At 38.3% G+C, this 26669-nt stretch overlaps 1 protein-coding gene across 4 annotated transcripts in view; it reads right to left on the bottom strand.

Moving 5' to 3' along the window:
• TLL1 (tolloid like 1) overlaps window positions 1-26669 on the bottom strand; it is a 158982-nt gene that overhangs the window by 72746 nt on the left and 59567 nt on the right. For all 4 annotated transcript variants that reach the window (XR_013536895.1, XM_073001480.2, XM_020801962.3 and 1 more), the window contains one exon: window positions 7053-7163. Coding sequence is in view for 2 of the 4 variants with exons in the window: in XM_073001480.2 (XP_072857581.2) it covers window positions 7053-7163 (111 nt within the window). In the remaining 2 variants the exon portion in view is untranslated. Of the gene's footprint in view, window positions 1-7052; window positions 7164-26669 lie in introns of those variants that run through there.

Genomic DNA, 26669 nt, shown 5'->3' with positions numbered 1-26669 from the left:
CACTGCACTGCAAGCAGTTAGTGGACAGCCTAGTTCTAGTGGCAGGCTCCACTTGGCCTGGTCACCTGTGGTGGCAATATTCGTATTTGTCTCCCCTGGGAAATGAATACGAATATCTCATCTCTGTTTATGAAAGTACAGGTATCTAGGGGTATTGAATAACAGAGCATATATATGGAAAAAATACAAACTCATCTTACTGTGAAGTTATTCATACGAGTGCATCTTGGTAACACTGTAATGTAAAGATGTTAACTTTTCATATAGTTCAATAACTCAATTGATCCGATATAAAACACTTCCAAAGTACTAAATAGTACAGCCACTAATAAAACTGTGTTGAGAATTCTTAGGTAACTTTACACAATATACTGTATGTATCTGATACTTGTAAACAGACAAATATATATTTAATACTGGCTAAAATTATGTTGTGTGACTTGCATCTGTGGAAGACTGATGATGTCATCAGTGGCTGTGGGGGTGTCAGTATGTAAAGACTTCCTGTTTCTTTCCTGTGGTTTATCCAAGGAGGATAAAGAGGTTGGTTTTAATTACCAAAAATCACCATCTCCTAATGATGTTACCATCAGGTAGAGATCTAGGGGGATCGAAAGTTTTCCTCCATTCATCTTATGGTTCCTACAATTTCCACACAATGAAACAGACTACTCATTAGTAGAAAAACTTGTGAGGTTAAAGTAGCAAGTCTTTAATTACCAAAATTGGTGCTAGTGACATCACTCTTCCACAGGTTTAACTTTTTGGTCATTATTTAAAAGTATCTAGTGTTAACTACTGTTCATGTAAACTTTTAAAAGGCAACCCAATGCATGTTTGTTTAGAAGTAAAACCTGCTAAGGTCAACAATGTTTGCTCTCAAAGAAGCATAGCATTCCTTAAGGAGATACAATGAAAATAGTTTAGGTATTTCAACCATTCCCCAAATTCTTTCAATGTATAGTCTCATGCAATCTTCTGAAATGTCAGTGTTCAAAACGGTTGTTATAAAATGCACAGTGCCATATAAGGCCAGTATGTTTGCATGATTACTCTGTAATCTGCTTAATTATTTCTGGTACATTGTCACATAGCTGCAACAACCCTTGAGAAACATTGCTTAAATTTTTGCTTAGATTTTAAGAGAATGAGGCAATAGTCTAAGACATTCTTCTCCAATGAGGTATTTTGTTCTGCACAACCCACATACATTTATTGATGCCACCATTTTCAGGCAAGGATTTAATTCATGGGACATATATGGTGAAAGGAACTGGACAATTACATAGAAGAGATAGATCTCTTTAGTTGGCTAACAGTATTGTCCTACTTATGACTACTTATAGTTACTTATTCTCAAGTAACTAGGTCTATGACTGCACTATAATACTACATGTGTAATATTAGAATCATGTCCCATTGAATTCAGTGGGGTTCATTCCCAGATATACGGATACACAATTATAGGCTAAAGAATGTACAGATAAGCTGCACTATTAACTTTTAAAGGTGCATTACAGTATTCATTCAAAGAAGAAAAAATTCTTATCCTTACTCTAAATATTTTTGCTTGTAATCCTTTGAGACGATTTTAGTATAGGCCCCAAAAATATACTTTCTGAAATATCACAGTCTAACCTAGAAAAGAATATTCAGCCTTTTCAGCATATGATCAATCACACATGTTTCTCATGCAAGACATGGAGAAAATTAATCTGAGAGTTGTATATAGTATAAGATGACAGGATAATTGTAACATGAATGTCTTCAGATGTCTGTGTATCAAAACAAAAATGCAAGCTAAACAAATTGATCAATTATATTAAAGTTTCAAGAGAGGTTATTTGTTTTGCTATATGTATCTGTCAGCAAAATTCTACTCTGAAACAGTTCAAAGCTAATTAAAACTATTTGTTATGGGGAAAAGGTAGAGAAGTAACAGTTAATATTTTAAATCCAAATCTTAAAAAAGATCAAAGATGTAGAACAATCAGTGATTTTAAAAAAAATTAAAAAGGGAGAATAGGGTAAAAATTGTCTATTCATTACTTTTTTAATTAAAAAAGAAGGCGAACCTCCAACCAAATTAATATCAAACCACACAGTTACTATTATCTGACTGACTACATTTAGACTCCATGAAGAGTCTAAAAGAGATTTTTTCAATTCACTGGTTGAAGTTATGCCTTTAACATATTTTGTTGTTGTTCATTCGTTAAGTTGTGTCCGACTCTTCATGACCCCATGGACCACAGCACGTCAAGCCCTCCTGTTTTCCACTGCCTCCTGGAGTTTGGTAACATTCATGTTGGTAGCTTTGATGACACTGTCCAACCATCTCATCCTCTGTCGTCCCCTTCTCCTCTTGCCTTCATACTTTCTCAACATCAGGGGCTTTTCCAGGGAGTCTTCTCTTCTCATGAGATGGCCAAAATATTGGAGCCTCAGCGTCAGGATCTGTCCTTCCAGTGAGCACTCAGAGTTGATTTCCTTCAAAATGGATTGGTTTGTTATCTTTGCAGTCCAGGGGACTCTCAAGAGTCTCCTCCAGCACCACAATTCAAAAGCATCAATTCTTCGGTGGTCAGCCTTCTTTATGGTCCAGCTCTCATTTCCATACATCGCTGCTGGAAAAACCATTGCTTTGACTATGCGTACTTTTGTTGGCAAGGTGATGTCTCTGCTTTTTAAGATGCTGTTTAGGTTTGTCATCGTTTCGTCCCAAAAAACAGGAATCTTTTAATTGCTGTCACCATCTGCAGTGATCATGGCGCCCAAGAAAGTGAAATCTGCCACTGCCTCCATATCTTCCCCTTCTATTTAATAGACAGTCTTACAAATATTGTTAGGTGGTATAATTATCTTCATGCTGTGAATGCTTCATTTATTGATCTCTATAGCGCTAAAGTCAGGCCACTTAATCTAGGTTAGCTGAGATTAGTAATGGCAAGGTCAGAACATGTAACACATCTTCTCCTCCAACACCTCCCAGTTGAAAGCTGCTCGCAAAAGATCTCAAATTTTAGTGGTTATTTTATAACCACTGGTATTGCCTGTGGACATAGGTTGGTGAAAGACATGATAGGAAACAAATGGGACTGCACAACCAAGACTATCCATCAAGAAGCACAACACAGATATTGTGGGGTACATACAGAACCCTGACCATATTTTCAGCCCCCAGTCCACTGGGGATTGTACTGAGTGGATTGTACAAAGCAGGTAAAAACAGCCCACATTTTGCTGTTTTTCTCATTTTATGGATATTTTCCATCATATTGTCTGTCTTAGTGTTGACTAGACCCATGGCATCGAATGGGAGGTCCTTTATCCTGGTCTTGGTGTTGTCAATGATGTTGGATGATCTAAGCCAGGCATGCCTCCTGGTGGCTATTGAGGTAGCCAAGGTCTTGGATGAAGCATCCGCAGTGTGTCTCGCAGCTACCCTCTGTTGTTTGGCTAGGGCCGTAGCTTCTGTATATGTATTCAATAGATCTGGTCTCACTGCTTCAGAAGCTGCTTGCAGCATCGGGAGTATCTTGTCCCATAAGTGTCTTTGATAGGCGCCCATGACTGCTTGGTAATTGGAAATTCTAATCATCAGCAATGTGAGGGAGTAGAGTTTTCTACTCATGGAGTCCATTTTGGAACCCTCCCTATTTATCGGGATCATCAAAGACTTGGTGCATGACATACTGGGTTGACTCAACTACTATTGAGTTAGATGTGGGATGTTTGAGTAGAAAAGTGGTGTCCGGGCCATGTGTCTTGTAGTGGTGTTCAACTCAGCATGTGGTCTGTAACGCCGAGGGTGGCTTGTCCCAGGATTCCTTGTAGAACTGCAGTAGTGCCAGTATGAGGCTCAGGCTAGGAGGAGGGTCTTATCTTGTTCAAGATCATGGAAAATGAGGTCCTTCTCTTGCTGAGAAGGTAGTTGAGTATCCAGCTGTAAGGTTTTGGCCATTCTAAGGATGAGCTGAGCATATGACATGTAATCCTCCGAAGATGAAGGAGGGTGGTTGTCAAGCGCGTCCAAATGAGGAGCGGGATGTTGAATTGTGGAGACATCCGATGAAGATGAGCCTTCATCTTGGGAGGAGGTGGAAGACATCGAGGGGGAACAGTCTGTTCCTTCTATGTGTGATCTCGGGTATGGAGCCATCATCCAACTGGGTAGGCATTGAAGGTGGCTTGGTATTGTGTCTATGGGGTCCAGAATATGCAGTTGGCGTAGCTACGGTGGATTGTCTCTTAGCCAGTTTGGACCATTTTGCTGGGGCACTGGTTTCCAGTGGTGCCGTTCTTTTTCATGACTGTCTCTCTTGCTATGGTATGAAGTCATCTCAATGTCGAGAGCAGTTTGGAGAGGGCGATCTCGGTGGGGAGTACAATGTTGGAGGAGGATATCTAGGTTCTCTAAAGTCATCATGGTATCCATGTTCATGGTACTGATATGGGTGGTTCTGAGTAATGATGTCTGTAGTACAGATGACGTGCGGTATGGCAGCAATGTTTCCATGTCAATGAGGTTGGTATGGAGAGGTATGTTGATGCTTCTCCGTTCTCTTTCTTGGAGAATGTACAGGAGATTTGAACTCAGACTCCATATCGACATTCGCCCGCCCAGATGTTCGATGACTATAATGAGCCACGGCCGGGATGGAGGGTGCATCAGCCTCAGAATGGCCTGAACTTGGAGAAAGGCTAAGAATAACATGAGGTTCCTGTGCTGAAGAAATACCATGTTCCTCTCTATCGGAGAGTATAGGTGCTTTTCTATTCTTCTATCACAGTTGGAGGTATTGGCACTGGCGGGGCAGCTAAGGTAGTCAATTTAGTGGTTTTCTTTTGCTTCTTAGTCTTAACTTCTCGTGGTGGGTTTGACGAGGGAGGGGTCCTTCCATGGCAGGATTTAAGCTCTTTTCGTATAAATCTGATCTCAGATGCTGAAACCTCAGTTCAATGGCTGGTTTGGAGAGGTTCTTGCACGCGGTACAAGACTGGGCTTGGTGGGATTCACCCAAGCAAAACAAACATTTATTGTGTCTGTCTGTCAGTGGGATCTTATGGAGGCAAACAGAGCACCTCTTGAATCCCTGAGGAGCCATAAAACATGGAAGATTGATAGGGGGAAAAGGAGGGGAAGGCGGGAAACTAAAAAAAAAACATTTATAGGAGAAAAACTCTAATCACTAGGGTAGAAACCAATAGTGATTTAAATGAAAAAAAATTAAAGGAAAAAGGCAATCGAATAGAGGAAAAGACTATCTTTTACTTTCCTCAACGGAGCTCTACTGTTCCTACGTCCTGACCAAACGGCAGAAAAAAAGGAACTGAGGGAAGGTTGATGAGGTGGAGCTTACTCCCTAGGGGGTTATCCTGTTAGTCTTTTTTCTAAGCTCTAGAAACTTCCAAGGCGCAAAGAAACCCATTTGTGTGCATTCACAGAGGCCACTACAAAGAACTCTATTTTCAACTGAGTCACTCTATGCCATGGGTGGAGCACACGTGACCAGAGGGAGGTCCTAGCAAATAGGTGTAAAAGCTCTATAAGTTTCTGAGGGTCTCTGCGCACTAAAACCCATTTTTGTGCATTCATAGAGACCATGAAGAAGAACATGCCAGTTGAGATACATGAAATCACCACTATGAGGTTCTCCATGTAAATTAATACCTAACAACATTTAAGAAGCAGTGGCTGGACACAGATAACCATGTGAACTTATCCATACTCAAAATTTAGCAATTAATGTCATGGGTCCACATGTGGGAGAACTACTTGGAAGCCAATTACTATGATTAAGAAACTTTAGCCTGAAGGCTGAAGGCCCTATGAGTGTAGTAGTCATCGGGGAGCACATATGCCAGCTTCCCACAATCCGTACTCAACCTTCATTCATTAGGTGCAGAGGTCTGAGGGAAGATTTTTACCACTGGATTCAAGAATGTAAGGAGGCTTTCCAAACTCTTTCAGCTGAACAGAATGAGAACCTTCAAACTGGGCATGGAAGGACCAGACATTGAATGTGGAAGGGTCTCTGGGTGAGGGTGCCAAGCCCACACTCCCTGCAGCTGCCTGCACAGTTTGCCTCTCATATGTTCAGGCTCCACATGCAAACAAGAAATTTGTTTTATCAGCTTCAGTATTTTCTGGTCCATTTCTAAGTTGAATTCAAAGTGTTAGCTACTTCCTTTAAAACCCTACATATTTTAAAGTCATATAATGTAAAAGATAACAATCCAATTGTTAAAACAAAGTATAATATAGTCTATTCAGTAGATGCAGCAAAGTCAATGAAGACTCTTGTGGCATTTTAAAGATTAACGTGCTTTATTTGGAGTAAACTTCTATGGACTGAAGCTGACTTTGTCAGTGGCTGGCAGTCTGCAAAGAATTACCCCAAATAAAACTTGCTTGTCTATACCAAATAAAACCCATGATACTTTTAAGATGCTGCAAGACATTTTGCTCATTTTGTTCCACTTGATTAAGGACTAGCATGATTCAGAATCTGGGAATGTCAGTAGACATACTGAATGACTGTGATTTGACACATATGCAGATCCTGTTGCTTCAACAGGTTTATTTTAGAAGGACTAATAACATTTATGCCAGCATCTTCTTTTATGAGCCCACCCACACTCCTAGTGACAGTGAGAATGCCCTCCATGTACGACCAGTGTCAGAATACAAGAAGCCTCGCTGACGCAGTACTTACAAAGTTTATTCTTCAGGATGTTTTCCTACTCCCCATTAGGGTGTTATTTCAATGCCAGCTAAAAACTATTTTATTCCAAGAAGGCTTTGGGTTTGCATGATTTCTGTACCTGAATTGTTTCTCCATCTTAGGATTTAAAACTTTAATTTATTACACTGTAATTGTAGGTGTATTGGCTGTAAACCAGCATAGGCAATACCAACACAACAGAACACAAGCAGACAAACATTTGAAAATAACATAATATACACTATCATTATCACATTTCTGTTCACTGACACATTCTGGTTACATTCTGTATATGTGAAACAACCAACATCTCTAGCAGCTTACCTGTATTATGTCTGTCTCTCTCATTTGAATGCTGTGTAAGATCAATTGTCCTGTCAATCTGAAAGATTTTTAAGTCTTCATCATCTAAGGCAATATCTCCCCAAAAGACAGCTTTAAATATAAAAAGAGAGCTTAATTTAAATATATTAAGAAAAGTATCATACAAACAGTTACTTTATATCTGTAGCCATAATCCAAAACAGAAGCAAGAATGCTTTAACCTTAAGGTTCCCAACATAGTGTCTATAGACAACAATGTGGCTACAGATATCTGCTCAGACATCCTCCAGAGTGCCTCATGCCTCTATCTAAAATACTGTACATATTTAAAATGAAAAGTGAAAAGAAAAAGAAAAAAAGAAAATGTTGAGAAGTTAGAGGACGTGGCGAGAATGAGGGAACAGTCTGTTTACACAGCGTACATGTTTTCTGTCTCATAGCGCGACATGTTATCTGGCTTTTTTATTTGGCTGTTTTGTGTTATTATTTGGGGAGGGGGGTTTGCCTTGGTATGGTGAGGATGAGATTTGCCTCTACTTTTTCTGAGCATCATAACTGCGTCACATGTGACATTTTTGTGTGTCTCTGAGGAGACAAATACGTGATTTGACATTTGGACATCAAACCTCACTTCTGCCCTATACTATGTTTGTTGCCCAAGTTACTTGTCTCTGAGTCTCACCAGTTTGCATTCTGTAAAATTTGTGTTGGAGCAGGAAACTGGGAGTTGTGTCCCACCCTCCCCAGTTTATCTTCTGGGAAATAGATGTTTTGTAACTGGCCATGATTACTACAGCTGCCATTTTGTGAATAGTAAGCCCCCACTCATGCTAATTGTTTGAGATGCTCAGAAAATGCTAAAAATTGAATCCATCTATCAGTGCATTTCATCTTTACTATTCTATGATTTTACTGTTCATTAAAAGTATTCATTATAACAAACAGAAATGTCTTACTGAGTATTTCTAAATGTGTAGTTTCTCTGTTCTTACAGTATATAGGGCTTTAATATGCTAAATTCCAAAATATTTTATCAGTCTTCTTGATACATTTTTAACAGACATTGTTTCATCACAGAGCAGTTTTGCATCATTAGTCCATACCGACCTGTCAGCAGAAAAGATAATGCTGTACATCACAATCTAATCACCATTACACAAAAGCTGAATTGCATCAAACACAGCATGACTTTGTCGTGAATAAAACATACAAAGAGTTGTGCTGTAATTGCACTTTAGTTGTGGCACTTTCTATGAAAATGGAGTGCAAAAAGAACTGTGTGGAGTTATGTTTTAAAACAAAACATAGGGATCGGAGAATGTTGCAGTCATCTAATAAAGCTGAATAGATCATTAAGCTTGCGCTGGTCCTACAGAGCCCTGATATGCTGCTGGGTTTCAAAAACATCACAATACAAGGGAGCTAACAAATATGTTACTCTAGATAAAATTGAACTGCAGTTCTCATTAGCAGTGCCCACCACAACTAACATTGATGGATGATGAGGGCTGCAGTGCAACATGTGGAGAACTACATTTTGCATTCCAGTCTCAGCTGCACTAGTAAACTACTAGAGACCAAGTCAAGGCCACTATACAGTGGTGCCTCGCTTAACGATTGCCCTGCTCTACGACGAAATTGCTGTATAATTAGGTTTTTGCAATCGCTTTTGCGATCACAAAACAATGTTTTAAATGGGTTCTCTTTTTTTGTTTAATGATGATCAGTTCCCTGCTTCAGGAACCGATTTTTGCTTTACGACAATCAGCAAACAGCTGATCGTCGGGTTTCAAAATGGCCACCGGCTGCTTAAAATGGCTCCCTGCTGTGTCTTTGGATGGATTCCTCGCTTTACAGGCAGCGGAAATGGCCGCCCCTATGGAGGATCTTCGCTGGACGGTGAGTTTTCAGCCCATTGGAACGCACTGAGGGGTTTTCAATGCATTTCAATTGGCTTTTTTATTTTGCTTTATGACGTTTTCGCTCTACAGGGATTTCGCTGGAACGAATTAACGTCGTTAAGCAAGGCACCACTACCTTAACTCGAAGAGTTCGGCAGGTTTAAACTGTCAACCTAAATCAATCCACAAGGAAAGAATCTTATCCAGAAATAATCCAGGAGACTTACAATTTCTATAATACCTGCAGCAGAAGTGATTTTCAAATGTGTTTAGCAGTGTAGTCCTGTCCCTTAGCAGAAAGCACTGCATTTTGTGACAAAAACACCATGTGGAACAGGTGTAAAAGGTTTTTTTTGTAGCTATCAGTGATCTGGGTTAATGTTATCTGACTGTTTGGTTTAAATGTTATATTGAAACCATTTCAAAGATTTGTATGGGGAGTATTTTATTGGAATCTAGTCCATCGTGACTAGATAGGCGGGATATAAATTAAATTAAATAAATAAAATAAATAAATAAATAAATAAAAATACAACCATACTTCGCTTATATTTAACAAAAATGACTATATCTGAAAGAACACTGTTTTTAAAATACATTCCTAAAAGCAGCTGGACCTGATATATCTTATCACAACAGTTTAACTTTCTTTTGTTGAGGTATAACTGTAGTATTTTCAGTTGCCATTACTCACTTTTTGCACTACTTTCCATTTCAAACTGAGAAAAATCTGATTGGTTCAACTAACTAAGCACTCTATTTCAATACAAGATGGTTGTGAGTCTCTTGTCAATCTCATTTTATCTTGACTACTTCTACTTGTGACTGATTGAGAAGCAAAAGATTTGGGGGGAAATAAAAACAAGCTTAGACGTGATGCTCATTTGCTGGTATATTTGTCCTCCGGCATGTACAAGCGTACAACTAGATGGGCCAATTATCCCAGCCTGGATTGGTCTAGAGTGTACAAGACAGAGTCACTTTAAGGTGCAGTATATCATTTTGGGTGATCCTTATATCTACGTGCAAGCACTGACCAGACTGCACATCAAACAACCCTGTTTATCATGATTAAGACATAGTGTCTTTCACTTTAAAATGAAAGAGAGGAAATCCCTCTCCTGTTTCCTCCTTCATGCTTTGCCTGAGTCACTTAATCTTGAGAACCGTGAATCTTCCTTGCCTCTTGCCTATGAAAGGGAAGGGACAGAATTTTTGCATTTACTTTTAATTGTTGCTAAATGACACAGTGCATCAGCAACGCTTTGAAATGACTTTTTAAGCAGCAATTAAAGAAAAAAGCAAAGCTTCCTCTTCATTCTTCTCTGCAAGCAAGTGGAAAGAAAGCTTCCCATTTCTCAAGGTTGTTAAGTGACTTCACAGGGACAGTCAACCAACCACTTTGGTTCAATTCCAATAATCACATCAGCTAGAACCAAACTAAAACAGGGCAATCTTACCTGCACCACCAAAAAAGTAGGGTTTTGCCCCGACAGGAATGCAAAAAGGTGTGGATAGACATCGATCAGGGGTGGGCTGGTTTGCAATGGTATGTATGTCATGTGCTTGCTGGGAAAAGGAGCAAACCAGTCCATCCCCAACACGGACCAAACTGCAGAATAAATACCCATCTGATCACACCCTAAGTATGGGCCACACTATGTCAGAAGCCAACAGCATTGTGCACACGAAGAGGTTGTCATATGTGATTTCTCAATTTGCATACAGCGAAATATTAGATCAGTATTTGTCTCCTTAGAAGAATAACTTATAGAGGTTCACATCCCATATTTAGCCTATCATGTTTACAGTACAACAACCAAGATAACTGCAGATAAATATAGAAATATATGGTGCAGAAAAATTATCTGACATAGTACTAAATCAGAAAACATTTAAACATAGTTTAAAACATGGTTCCAAGTAGAGACAACAGATGCTTACTTAAGGAGGATGTTTCCATTGTACTGTCATACCATACAAGGCTGCAGCATATTCTAGTACAGCATGAACATCACTTTTAAGTGAATGTCTATTCTCTCTCTTCTAATTTTTTTTTTAAATTATGCTTTTTGAGTTTAGTGCTATATCAGATAAACACTGTAGTTTCACAAGTTGTTATATCAATTAGCCACAGTTTTTTTTTTAAAGAGAGGAGCCGGCAAAAAGGGCAGTGTTAACGGCAGAAGAGGGTATACAACTAGTGGTCCCACTGAAAATCATAGCAATTTGAAGCACACTGTGGACTCTTGCCCCCAAAATTGTTCAAGATAATTAAACATTCTTTGTCAACAACAACTACAATGTAACAGCCCTCAATCACTCTCAGGCAGCTGCCCTGTCCAGCTGCATCCTAACACTGCTCCCATCACACTCATGAGACATTTTATAATTCACCTCTCCCATTAGCAGTACTGATAAATATTTAATTTGTTGTGTATGCACACAGGAACTAAAAATGTAGGAAAGAGAAAAATACACATAGCTTTTAATTCTATTTAGCTATTTTATATTGCTATTGTTGGAACTGTAAAGGTGAGAAAAGAAAAAGCAAAAAAAATCTAATATGATCATTATAATTTCAATATACCTACAATTTGTTGCTCAACAATCTGTCTCATCAAGTAATTACCATAAAAATAAGATTTTTAGAATTCCCTTTGTTGTAAAGATTCTTGTAAAGAATGTCCACAATATTTGCAAATAATCTCTGATTTCAGAGAGGGAGGTAACTTAAAATAATAGATCAGGTTGAATATGTAGTCTCCAGCTCACTTATTTTCTTGAACTGACATACAATTCAGCATCCCCATTTGACTGACACATCACACAAAGCATAAAACTAGATATTCTACAAAGAGAAAGGGCAAGAGGCCAGAAAATACTGACTAGAAGGTGAAATAATTATACAGTAATTTAACTATTTTTATCTGTAGTTAAGTTTAAAATTATGAGATCAAGCACATGCCTGGTCTTGTCAGCTCCCCAGGGAGAAATAATTGCTTATTTTCATAATTCTTTAGGGAAAGCACCAGAATACCTACGCTGCAGGGGTACTGAGAAGTAAAGAAACTAATTCATTTTTTCTCTAAAACCTTCTTACAGTTATGAAGAAAATAATTCACTTTTAAGCTTCTACAAATTTAATTTTCTTACACACTACACAACATTTCATCTCACAGATCATATCACACATATGCTTTGAAATTTCAACAGGAACATTTTACCTCACTGGTCACTTCAAATGTTATCAAAATTTGTGATGTTTTCTATAATATGAATCTTCACACACTTAATGATATTGCAAGCAGAAGGATGCAGCAATAGTAGTAGTCTCTTCTTTAACATCAATCACTTGGATAATCATGAACCGTCCAGCTATACACCATATTACTATAGACATCAGAGAGCTTACTGTGAAAATGTGTAATCATATTATTTAATTATTTTATTTAGTAGATACAATGCCCAAAATCTTATTGTAGATTTATATTGGCAAAAGTGTAATGGCATGTTTTGTGGCAGGGAATTGCCACTATGTAATAAGTTGCTGCTTGCATTTCTGCTCATATGCCGGTTGTACAACAGAATGTGTCTCAATGGAATGTGTTTGTTATGACAAAACATGTGAATATCTCATTGATATTTTAAATAATAATTAAAACATATTATAGTTGCACGAGCTCAGGTATAATTCAAATATTACATGATGTATGAAATACTGTATTACATTGCTCTCCATGAGGCCATTGACCTTTCAAAAAACAAGCAAACAAAAATGAATCTTTAACCCCAAGCATTGAAACTAGCCAAGGAGGCATAAAAAGAAACTCTAGTACAGCAATGGTTACACATGTCACATACATTAGAAAAAGACATATCTGAGACTGAGGCTGCAAAGGTGTTACTTTTCACATATAAGGATGCAAGCTAAATTTGCTTCAGTTGCTTTGTCATGTAAACATAAAACTTAAATTTGTCAGAATGAGGTAGATTAAAGGCAATTTAGACTTAGCATATCAAAATAATTTAACAGAAACTGTGGAGAAAGCAAAGAGACAGACAGACACACACACACACACACACACACACACACACAATTGCTGAAGGCACTATTTGTACATTCAGACGTGCACCTTAACCCACCGTTTAAAAGTTCTTTCTTGAAAACAAGGATCAAAATTGCAGCACCATATAATACAGATCATGTAGTTTTAAAGAGACTGGCCAGATAAGAAAAGCATAGTCACATAATCATTTAATTGAGGAATTGGGCAGGAGGCCTTTTCCCAAATAAGTAACAGAGGCTGGTTACCTCTGACTCATATCTATCTGGCCTGAATTTTTCATATATACAGTATAATAGCTTACATGCGCCAAAAATTGTGGGCAATTAAACTGGAAGTTCATTAAATGAAGTTAAGACATCAGTTCTGTGCCAGAATGCAAGCCCAAAGAGCCTGTTCTTACAGTAAGAGAAGATAATGAGGTAGGAAATCTCTGTTATACAGTATTTGCCTCCTCTACCAAGGAAGTCCCTGTTACATATCTCACTCCCACCATAAACTTACTGGGTGGTATTAATCAAGCTTCTCATTCAGATTTCATATACAGTAGTATAGAAATAATAGCATGAGACAGTTTTACATGGCTATTGGGCAGATGACTAAGATAATAAACAATCAGAGATGTACTGGATAAAAGCTAAGTAATATTACATTTGAATACCATTCAGTATTTCATTTATTAACCACTTTAATATATCGTTTTGTTTGTATGTCAGCATGAAACAGGCAAATCAAATTATTAGACATCATAACATCAATGAGGATAATATTAACCTAAAATTTGAACTGTTTACATATCTATTCCAATTACAGATGAGTATGTGACACAAGCCAGGAAACTGTTAATTTTATTATAATTTCTTGAGGCTTCTGTAACATTTGCTTCCTTTCACCTACACTGGTGAAGTCCAGTGTAACAAGTTATAATAATCAGTTGTTAATTGTGAAGATTACAAGATTCACCATGAAATCTGTAACCTTCCTTTCAGTAGAATAATTTGTGGTAAAAAAAAACATGGGCAGAACTTCAGCGTTCTGTTAAAGCACATAAAGATATTCTCTATGGCTGGCATTTTTTGGGAGAACAAAATCATTTAGAGACAATATTCCTTCTACAGAAATTCACAAAGCTTGTGTCTTGAGAAAGGGAACAGCTGCATAACAGATATAGTCTAAGTATATGTCCACCATATAACATTAAAGACTTAAGTGTACATCCATTCACAACACACTCAGTTTATATGATTCTCTGTCAACCTACACATCGCCTATATCCACTTTTGTTACAATCATGGATAATCAGAATAGCAGCTTCATATGACACCTCACACATTTTGACACAAGCATCTGTTCCAAAGCGTGCTTTAAAAGTGTAAGAGCATAGAAAAGACAATTACCAATAATGGCACATTGTAAGGAAAACCTCCATAACTGGGGATCCACTAAGCCTAATACAACATACCAGATGTTCAATTAAATAACAATAGACTTGTTGTGCAGTTGGCACACCACAAAAACTCGTTAATAGGCTGTGTTCCATATGCCAAGCCACTGTGGTCAGTGTGCTAAGTTATATAACAATGTTATTTCGGGGGGGGGGGGGATAACAAAAAAAAACAAGAAACCAGACAACAGTAATAGAACATAGAGGCATAAATGCTAATTGCAATAATGTGTATACAGGAAAGAAAGAAAAGGCAGGAAAAAGTCCAACCCTGCTCAGCAAAGGTCTATTATTCACACCACTTTACGGTAAGCCCTGCCTTCCTTAAACTGTTGCATCCTCAAGAGCAATATGACACTATCTGGTATGGCTTCTCTCTATTTTTTTTCATGCATTGAGGAAACTACATGAAGGGAATCCTTACAAATCAGATCAGGGGTGAGGAAAGATAAGTTGTCTGACCAAAGAATTCTGGGTCCCCTTGCTGCTGTTCTTGTTTCTTCGTTCTCTTCATCTCTTTTCACTAAGAGGGAGAGACCAGTGAAGATCAAGGGAAGTAAGCTAACTACTTTATTCTTCTTTTATGTCCTACAGCAGTGGTTCCCAAATTTGGGTAATCCAGGTGTTCTTGGACTGCAATTCCCAGAAGCCTTCACCACTAGCTGTGCCATCAAGAACACCTGGGTTATCCAAGTTTGGAAACCACTGCCCTAGAGCAGTGGTTCTTAACCTTTGTTACTCAGATGTTTGTGAACTGCAACTCCCAGAAACCTCAGCCAGCAGAGCTGATGGTGAAGGCTTCTGGGAGTTGCAGTCCAAAAACATCTGAATAACAAAGGTTAAGAACCAGTGCCCTAGAGCACTAGTCATCATCTGGAGTTCCAGGTACACTTCTCAGCAGAAAAATATAAGAAGCATATTAACAAGCTGAAATCTGTCCAGAAGATGGTGACAAAGATAGTAAAAGTTCTGGAAACCAAGCCTTATTATTTTGATTACTTATTAGGAAGAACCTCCTGATGATAAAAGCTGTTCGACTGTGGAACAGCCCACTTAGGATGGTGACAGATTCTCCTTCACTGGAAATTTGTAAGCAGTATTTTGATGGTCATATGTTAAGGATGTGTCAGCTATGGATTTCCTGCAAGAGACTGGAGTAGATGAACTTCCAGCCCTGAAACTCTGTGATCCCATTCAACAAATCTAGGAAATGGATTTCAAAAACAGTAACAAAATTTTACTTTTTGAAATGATCTATTTCTCAGGAACAGCAATGAGGGTTCAAAGACCAGCATGAAAACAGCAGAGTTCTCACTTTTCTTTTCCTCATGTAACCTTCACACCAATTCTTTTCCTGTCTCTCTTGCAGGAGGAGATTTGCTCTTTAATTCCCTACCCCAAGATTGCTAGGAGACCGGCTAAAATGAACAGAGGAGATGTCTTTGAGATGCATAGACAAACAAGTGACAAGGTGATGCTCTGAGCTTTAAGACGAATGCAATACACCCAAGTTTCTTACCTCAGCATCTAACAGCTGCAATACTGGCCCTGTTCTCTCTCTCTGTGGCTCTGTCTCTGTCTCTCCCTCCCTCCCTCTCTTATACACACACACAGTGGGGATGGCAAGTCAGATAAAGCCAACTCTTAAATGTGCGGGGTTAAGCTAACTAACCAATCTCAAATGTACAAAGGAAATATTGATCTAACAGTGTTTGGCTACTTTAAGCTGCAACTCTGGTTACTTACCTGGAAATAAACTTAGCTGAATTCAGTATAGCTTATCTCTAAGTAAACATGCAGAAAAATTCTCTGTTAATTGCCAGAAAGAAATGTACGGTTTCACCAATTTAAAATTATTCCTTCAACAGATAAACATTAAAAATCCTACATGTTTCATGGCTTTACTAGGTATGATAAAAGGAATAAATAAAAAAGCACCATTGTGGTTTTCTCACCTACATGAAACAGCTGTTAGAACTAGGAAACAAACAAAGGCAGATGCTTCATACTTAAGCACATTTGTAAATTACAGTCACAATATCCATTTCGGGAGGAAAGGGGAGGGGAGACAAAAAAAAACTAGCTTGAACAAAACAGCCAAGTTGTCTATAGTGCTCAATAGCTACTGCCTCCTGTTTAAACTTATTAATAATAGACATTTTATATTAAAGGCAATACATAATCTGGAAATCAACAGGTAGCAGCATAAACTTCCCTGGCATAAATCCTGCTGTGACACTTAGACACCCTCACTAGTCAAGTCTGAACAGATGCCATGGAATACAGTATGCCATCCTATGCCCAAAATATACTTGTTGATTTTTCACTAAAATTAAAATCTTACAATTACTTAAAACTTCATTCTGGCTCATTGTAAGAAAATTAATGTTCATGATTGTTGTATGTTTTTCAGGCTGCTTAGCTGTGTCCAAAGGTTTTTCTCCCTAACATTTCACCAGTCTCTGTGGCTGGCATCTTCAGAGGACAAGAGTTAGAACTTTGTCTGTATTCTGGTGCAGTATGTGAGATAGTTGAGTATTTGTAGCTGTGAGTTCAGCTTTTTGTCCTTTTCAGGAGATTGGGTGATTATAGTGATCAGGGTGTTTTTTGTTATGGGTGTATTGTTGTGTTAAGGAGGGAGATGGTCTGTCACTGTGATTCATAGGTGCCGCACACCCCCAGTGTCGCCTCTTTGTTTCCCCACTCACAGGTTCACCTTCGGACATGACTTGATCTTTTCACCCTTTTGTGCTGCCACCAGAGGGTATTACCCTCACTGTACCAATTATGAATCTCAGACTATTGCTGCCAAATATAACAAGGTTTATTTATGGTTTGGTAGGTAAATAACAGAAGAAAATCATGGATGTTCTTTTATTATTCATTCAATAAATGTGGATTTAATTACATGTAAGCTTGCTTGAATTCATTCACTTTAATCAAGGTCTCAATATATTCTGACTGTCTATGTATTTCTTATTACTGTTAACTCTTTTATATTCTCTAACACACCAACTTTCCAATACCTTGTCTAAACACTTCTCAATCTTCTCCCTAACTGATTCTCTGTCTCACCCATTTCTGTTGACTCCGCCCCTCCTGTCCTGTCATAGGCTCCTGCACTAGAGCTCTAAAATTACTCACAGGAGTGACGTCAATAATGGATAATTCAATTCAAAAAATCAAACAAATTTCAATTTATATTGGGAAAACAGAAAATTCAGGTTTAGCACAAGATAGTGGTAGTGGGTAGTGCAGAAAAATTCTACACAAGAGTAAAAAAGATGGTGGTACATGTTCGTTTCTTCTTGAGTAGGTATCAAAAAACATAATTTCACACACAAGAGTGGTATGTATGTGCAAGAGGGTAAGAGGATTCCGTCCATCAGCATAATGATATGCTGTGAAACAGGAACCAAATGGCATGCACACAGATAAAACAAAATTATCAAAAGTCTAATCCTGTGCAGTGATGTGACTTGAATGTATATGGATAAAAAGAACACAGCTGGTTGTACTATGGTATTGTATTTCTTTCAACACAGTAGAATCTTTAAAAGGCAAATGAGACCCAGCTACTGCCACTTCACTGGCTTACTAACTGATGTCAAAGAAACACTCAGTGTTTGTCATCCATATAGCATGAAGGATTTATTTTCAAAGGTTTAACAACCATTTAGCACTTGATCAATCCCCATCCTTTCAGACACTGGAGAGGCAGCTCATAGCATTAAAAAGTTTAGAGAAAGTTGTGCCCACAGTCTGTGTTGATAACGACAAACTTTTGAACAGAAAAAGAAGTCACCAGTAGAACAAAACCTAGGTGTCAAAGCAGGCAGATTTTGGATAAATTTGGGAGAGGTAAACAACTGATTATTTATGGAAGAATTTGGGAGGGGTAATCACTTGATTATTTTTCCCATCTTGAACTATATTTCTACTGTTGTTTTTTATTTTATTATATTGTTTTCATTTTATCTATTATTGTTAGCTGCCCAGAATAGACTTCGGTCTAGACGGGTGGGGTATAAATGTAATAAATAAATAAATAAATAAATAAATAAATAAATTCTTACATATTCCTACTTCTTCCTCCACATATACACAAATCAAGATGACTGTTGGTTGATCACTGAGCACTTGGTCTAACCTGTTCTGTAATGTACAGTATTAAGTGAGAACATTTTATTTCCTCTGAAGTGAGACCTTTTAATTTAATCTGAGTTATTGTTTTAAGGGAAGGTATAGCAAGTCATTTATTATAATATTGTGAATTATAAGAACCTCTATGTATTTTGACTAACTTAATTAATGTCCCATCTTTCTTCCAAAGCAGTAAACATAAGCCTATCTCTTTTTCTTTTCATAACACCCCTGAAAAATTCCAGATGCCTATGACCAATTCATATAACTAAATTAGTCTAATAAAAATGGAGGGCATTTTATCTATGTAGAGCTCAGCCCACTTTTACTATACCAATATCCACCTCTATTCTAGCAATTTTTCAGCTCTGTATGTATGTTGAGAGAATTACATCTGACAGTAAAAGAGTATCCTTCATTTTTATTTTAAATCAAAGGATTAAAAGTATAACTAGAAACACATACATTTGCTCTGAATTTACCCATCATATGCATTCAACTGTCCCTACAACTGGAAGTACAGCTATTATTCTTTCCCTGTCTTTACCCTCCTCTACCCACCCACAATCACCACTGCATAATAGTTTTATATCTTTCTTTTGGCAAACCTACTAAAAGAAATTAAAATAAGTGTCTACAAATATTTGCATAATAAAACAGTTAAGACAATAACATATTAAGTTAGGTAAAAACATGTTAAACATATTTAAAAGATTGAGCAACAAATAAAGGTCTCCACTTCCCACCAAAAGAACAAAAAATCAGTGCTAGGTTAGTCTCCTGGGAAGTGTGCACTAAAGCCTGGGCACCGTGATAGAAAACACCCAAATCTTGGTCATTTCCCATCTCACCTCAGGATGATTTGCAGAAAGGACCTCTGTGTAAATCATAACTTCCAGACCAGTTTGTAGATATGGAATGAGTAAAGCCCCTTTAGCTTTACATTAACCCAAACCCAACAAATATTTCCCTGCTACAGGTAGCTTTTTAAATATGTATAAGGTACTAGTCAGAGATCATCACAACTTGTTTGGCCTTAGCTCTTCCAGTTTCATCTGTTTTTATTTCACTTTTATTAAGAAATTTGAAAGCGACACTGTTATCTTTTAATGGAAAGGCAGGGTATAAATGTAACATTTATTCACACATTTATGATTATAATGATGATTATAATTATGATTTTCCATGCAGCTGACTTGATCTGGATAAACTGTATGGGTAGGAAACTATATGGGTGATAAACCTCATGTCCTGGGCCATATCTGGCCCTCTTGGGCTTTCCCAGTTGGCCCTGCTGTGTTCCCCGTTGTATTGTTTGGAGTTTTCCTGGGTTTTGTATATATTTCCTGTCATTCTAAAGGCTGCAATGCCGTAAGTTTAGTTGCTACCAATAAGAGGTTCACATTAAATATGCTGATATTTTTGGTCTCATCATTTTGGCTTTTGGTACTAGTGAAATGCAACTTCTGAGAACCTATCTGAAACCAGATTTGGCTCAGATATTTACTACCTTTCAGTTACTGTAAATCATCAGTTCTGATCCAAGGAACTGAACAGCCATCCGTGTGAACCCAAAAAAAATTTGTTTTTGTTTTTTATTAAAATCACCCTGCTCTCAGTTGCTAAATGCTTTTGAAAATAAAAGGAGCTCCAAAGGTTGTTTATGATATAGTATAGGGTTTTGAAGAATAAACATTTCAGTCAGTGCACACAAGCCTAAGGAAATTCTGAATTTTTGTTTTCCTTGGAAAAAATTAATATATTTAACATCAGTAATATGAGAAACATTCCTAGAACTATTGCAAAATATAATTGACCTGCCTTGATTTTTTTTCTGTCTCAATTGTTATTAATTCCAACACAGAAGGCTCAAAAATACCTTTTCCTCCTACTAACTGCATCATTTTCCAATCTGTGAACTGAGATTTCTCTCCTATGTTTGTGTACTTTTAAGCAAACATACCAGATTAACAGGGCAGGGAGTTCATAAAAACTATCTTATTGATTTTTCCTTCCAAACAACCCACAAGTATAAATACCAAGCAGGTGCAAATATGAAAAGTGAATCACTGTTAATAAAAACTATGCACCCCACGCGCTGATTTGGTTATTGTGTTTTCCAAACCTGTTTCCCCCTTCTGATATCACGTAAGCTATGTAACAGCAATGAATAAAATTGACAGAGAAGCTCAAAGAAATATTTAGGGAGAAGAACTGCCTGAAAAATCACAAAAACGGAAGCATTCTGCAGCTGTCATACAACAAGTTGATAAGATGAACTACATGCAGTTCTCAAACAAAATAATGCCAGACTACTCCACGAAGGTCAACTGCAAGAGTGTTCTCTGATAACCAATTCTGAGTTCTGCAATATTAACCTAGAGATTTTCTGGGCTCCAAATAGGACATGGGGTTCCACCACCTGGAAACACTACCATCAGCTCAATGGAAGAACAGGTGAACAGCACAACGGGTCAAATACACAGATTTAATAAACTCTTTGAAATTACTGCAGTATCCTTTATTGTGAAGAGACTGTGACCAAAGGAAATTGTAAAGGTAAAAAAAGTTGAAACTGGTACAAATGTCTAGTACATTGGTGCCTCGCATAACGAGCACACCGTTTAACGATGAATTCGCATAGCAATCTAATTTTTTAGATCGCTAATGCGATCGCATTGTGATGTTCTGTATAGGCAAAACATCGCATTATGATGATCGGTAAGCGTTTCGCTTACCGATCTTCGCATTGTGATGTTTTTTTAAACAGCTGATCGGCAGTTCCAAAATGGCCGCCGGGTGCCCAAAATGGCTGCCGCAAGTGTTTTCGCGCCCTGCCCTTGCTTACCGAGGGCGCAAAAATGGCGGCGCTATGGAGGAACATCGCTGAATGGTAAGTTTTGGAGCTATAGGAACGCATTAAATGAAGTTTAATGCGTTCCTATGGCTTTTTATGTTCCGTTTAGCGATGTTTTTGCATTGCGACGATTAATCTGGAACGGATTAACGTCGCTATGCGGGGCACCACTGTATTATCAAGTGTGGTGGGCTGCTTACAATCCTTTCTTTATAAAATGCCCACAGAAATTAATATGGGTGATCACCTGAGATGTACAACTTATTTCTCTCTGAAGCTGCACTCATAATTTATCCATTTCCCTTCCAGATAGTAGAAGACGAAATATAGAATCTTCACAGGAGCTTCCTGAAACTCATAGGCCTTGCACCATTAATAGCAGTTGCACAATTCTGAAACTGTGTGTATATCCTCCTACCCCTTATCTAACATTATGGTATTTTTTGGTTAAAGCCAAATGAGCTTTAACTTATGTATAAAAGTGGATGAACTAGTTGGTGTAAAAAATCTTGTGGGAATTCACTAAAATGGCCACCACCCTGGAAGCAGAGGTACAATACTCCCCTCACCACTGGCAAAGTTGCCAAGGTTAATGGAAAAAGATAACCCAACAATAGCGTGAAGGCAAAGTTTCCACAGCCTTGCCTTAGGCCTGCTAAACAAGAGTAGATCAGTGATTTAGGTATCTGACTGCGGAGCCAATGGTTGAGAGTTCAGTCCCTTTCAGCTCTGCAGTTATAAGGGTATCCCTTTTTTGTTTTTGTATTTCCTTAAAGAAATGGAAATATCTTAAATAAATTCCAAATCTAATTGACATGTTCCTTCAACAAACATCAAACAAATCAAGTACCCAGATTACTGGGAATGGGAGAGGAGGTAATGGAAAGCCTGCATAATTTTTTTAAACACTGAAAACCACCCAAAGAGTTATTTTACTGCTATCAGGCAGTATATAAACAGTACACTTTGCTGTCCCACCAGAAACATTTAGTGTCACTATGTAAGATTAGTGCAGTTTGGGGAGAGCAAATTGGACTAATTTGAGGAGGGGACTGAAGATATTTTGGGAGGGATGGGCTTATCACAGACATGACTATATCCCTAGCCATGCCACAGATTTGCTCTTTCATATCCACCTTATCATTCTTTCCAGCTTTTAAAGGTTGTGATTGTGTAATTTCATAATATTTGTGTGCAATGAAGGCTGTTTTCCCTTGCAAATTGCTGATTTTCCTACAGATTTTGAAAACAGTGGCTTTGGAAGGCAACTGACTTCCAAAGTGAATTAGCAGCAGATGACTGCTGTCATGGAAACTTTTAATTTAGCACTAATTTACTAAAGCTACATAGGAGAGGCAACAGACATGAAAATTTTTAAAGTTTTTAAAGGGTTATACAGGGTTTCTTCAAGGGATTTTCAAGACTTTTGAAATCTATCTCTTAAATACATGCTGACTTTTAAAAGGAAGAAGCAAATCAAAGCAGACATAATTGTGGTAAAATCTGCACTTAAATGGCACTAATTGACACCAACTGCTACAAAGCAGGCAGGGAAATCATCTGTCCAACTGAGATATGAAAAATGTTTGAGTAGACTTTAAAAAGAGAGCAATGTAGTGTAGTAAATACAATGACATACTAGGACTCAGGAGACTTGCAAAGAAAATTTAACTAAAAAAGTATATACATTGTATGTAACATCACTATATTCACCCACTCAATACCCATTAAACTGAATGAGAGCAGCAAGAACAGAATAGTTTTAAAATGCCAAAAATATACTGTATAATGTTCCTTGGCACAGTATTTCTCGAATCAGCACTGATATTTCTGGAAGCATTTGGTTTCAGTACGGCTCTTGTATGATTGCTAATTCTATGACGGACTGCCTTAACAATGACCAGCTTTAGCTATAATATTTCTGTTGCAATGTTTGATCTTTATATTGACATTCCCATTTTACTTGTTTTATTTCTCTTTCAGGAGAATTATTTATTTATTTATTTATTTATTTATTTACAATATTTTTTAGTCGCACCATTGCCAGTGGCTTCTGGGCGGCGTACAACATTAAAACCTAAAAACATTAAAAACATTTTAAGAAACAGTGTAAAATACCATATATTAAAATATTTCTTAAAACAATTAAAACATTAAAATTAATTAATTAAAATGCTGGGTGAACAGAAAGGTCTTTGCCTGGCGCCGAAAGGCCAAGAGTGTCGGAGCCAGGCGGATCTCTCTAGGGAGGGTGTTCCAAAGTTGGGGGGCAACAACCGAGAAGGCCCTATTCCGACATGCCATCCCCTTCACCTCTTTCAGGGATGGCACCTTCAGAAGGGCCTCCTGGCCTGATCTTAGAGGACGGGCAGGCACATATGGAAAAAGGCGGTCCTTTAGGTAACCAGGTCCTAAGCCGTTTAGGGCTTTATATGTCAAAGTAAGCACTTTGAATTGGGCTCGAGCAGCAACCGGCAGCCAGTGTAAATTTTTCAGAACCGGCGTGATATGAGTCCGTGCGGCGGCACCACTTACCAGCCGCGCAGCCCGGTTCTGTGCCAGTTGCAGTCGTCGGACCGTCTTCAAAGGCTGCCCCACGTATAGCGCATTGCAGTAATCCAGTCTGGTTGTTACCAGTGCATGAGTGACTGCTGCCAGGCTCCGCTCATCCAGGTAAGGGCGAAGTTGATATATTCTCCGCAGCTGTAAGAAGGCACCCCTGGACACCGAGTCCACCTGGTCAAGGACCATCCCCAAGCTGCGGACCCTATCCTTTAGGGGGAGTGTGATCCCGTCTAAGGTAGGGAGATGGCCCTAAGAATAGTGTGGATTGTAATTATATGGATAGAGAGCATTTCACTAAGCTAAAATACAGTCTTGTGAAAAATGAATATGCATTGTTTCGAAGTGTTTGTTGACAGCATTTGCCTGATAGCAAGTCTGCTGTGCACATTCCCCTCAACAAAGAGTATGTGCATTATTTCAGAGAGAACCATGTACAGGAAGATGAGTTTAGTTAATGCCAAAACTCCTAACTAAATGCTGAAAGCAAGTAAATCTTTTCTTGACAACTTAATGACAACCAGGACTTAACTTATCCGTGATAATTAGACAATGTATACTTCTACACTTAAGAGACAAAACTACTGTATTAGCATTTCTAGGACAACTTAATATCCCATTTTAGAGTTGGCAGAAAGGCTTTCCAAATGTTTAACTACTGCTCAGTCTTTTGACAAAATTAAGAGGTTGTGGTTATCTATAAGATTATGCATTCAGAAACTTATTCAATGAAATATACAGTGGTGCCTCGCATTATGACGTTAATTCATTCCAGCGAAATCGCTGTAGAACTAAAACGTCGTAATGCTATTTTTAAAAGCCCATAGAAACGCATTAAAACCAGATTAATGCGTTCCTAGGGGCTTGAAACTCACCGTCCAGTGAAGATCCTCCATAGCGCGGCCATTTTTGCTGCCTGTGCAGCGAGAAATCCATGCAAACACAGCAGGTGGCCATTTTGTTTACCCGGCGGCCATTTTGAAACCGCCAATCAGGTGTTAAAAAATCATCACTTTGTGATGATCAGTTCCTGAGGCAGGGAACCGATCATCGCAAAGCGAAATTCCCCCATAGGGAACATCGTTTTGCGATCGCTTTTGCGATCGCAAAAACATCAACGTCAAGCAATTTCATCGTCAAATGGAGCGCCCGTCTTGCGGGGCACCACTGTATTAAACATGTATATTTAAGAGCCAACTTAAGACCTGGCTCTTCAGGCAGGCCTTCCCTCCTGTCGATACCTAACTTATTTCGCCATCCTCTAGTATGTTAATACAGTATTGTTGTTTTGTTTTATTTTAATATTGTTAGCCGCCCAGAGTAGACTTCAGTCTAAATGGGTGGGAGATATATATATATATATATATAATAAAAGATATTATTTGTTAATAGGATACTATTGATATGAGATGCTAGATGTAGAATAAATTAAACTGTACATAAACATATGAAAATGCTATGAAAAGTATGCAGTGAGAAGATATAGCTGCAGGAAATTTTTGGTTACCCTCACAGTTTAGAGCCAAAGTATTATAATAATATAACAGTGACCTAATCAAATGTGCAAACAAAAGGTAAAAAGTAGCAATATACTTCTGTGTCCAATGCCTGCAGAGTTAGAACTTTAGGCCTGTATTGGTGTCAAAAACCTGCTCCAATGCTTTGAAATCAGTTTTTACACTGCAAAAGTGGCTGCAGGAGGGAAAGTGGTATATCAAATTTGGCAGGATCAAGAAGTACATTATTGGATCTTGCCAAAAACCTTTCATTACTGTTTGATTCTAAGGACAGGAATGTTGTAGAACAATCGAGAAAAAGATGGAAGTGGGAAGAGGAACTATAGGAATACATAGGAGATGGGTCTTCACAGACCAAAGGCAAAAAGGAGGCTGTTGGAGTCACGAAATGAGCAGGCTGATAGTTTATGTAGTCATAAGTAATTAGGATAGCAAATAGTCTTAAAGAAGATAAAAAAGTCAGCCACACACAGGGATGTCTGCCAGCAGTGCTCCTGATGGGGGACTAGTAGAAGAGGACCTTGAATAAGATGACTGCCCTGTCCCCAGGAGGACTGTGTTTATTAACCTTACAAGCTCACAGATAGTTGACAGTATACAAAGATTTTGCAGAGTTCAGATAGGACAATAGTTACATAATGCCATTATGATTGGCCCGAAGAAAGGCTATTAAGCAAGCTCTCTATCACCTATGAGAAAGAAGTAGAATGGGTAGCAGCTCTTCCCAGAAGCAGCTGTGACATCATCCAGGAGAGTTTGCCCTACTAGAATAAGCCAACAGCTTAGCAACTTTGGGGAGGGCATTCCCCTCCAGGAGGCAGTTGAGATAAAAATTATCTGTCATAATCCTGAGAAGCATATACAGTAGACCCTCTACTTACGGAATTAATCCGTATTGGAACAGCGGCTGCAGGTGGAAAAGTCTGTAGGTCAAGGCTCCATTGACCTACAATGCATTGAAAACCGATTAATCCGTAACCGGCCGTTTTTGTTCCATTTTTGTTCCATTTTGGTTTTTTTCTGGTCTGTAGGTCAATTCTCCGGCTGCAAGCCGAACCTACATTTTGCGGCCAGAGAAGTCTGTAACTCAAAAAGTCTGTCAAGCCGTCTGTAAGTTGAGGGTCCA

This window comes from Pogona vitticeps, chromosome 5 (assembly GCF_051106095.1).
Source record: "Pogona vitticeps strain Pit_001003342236 chromosome 5, PviZW2.1, whole genome shotgun sequence".
Classification (NCBI taxonomy): domain Eukaryota; kingdom Metazoa; phylum Chordata; class Lepidosauria; order Squamata; family Agamidae; genus Pogona; species Pogona vitticeps.
This window is presented reverse-complemented; position numbering and strand designations above follow the sequence as displayed.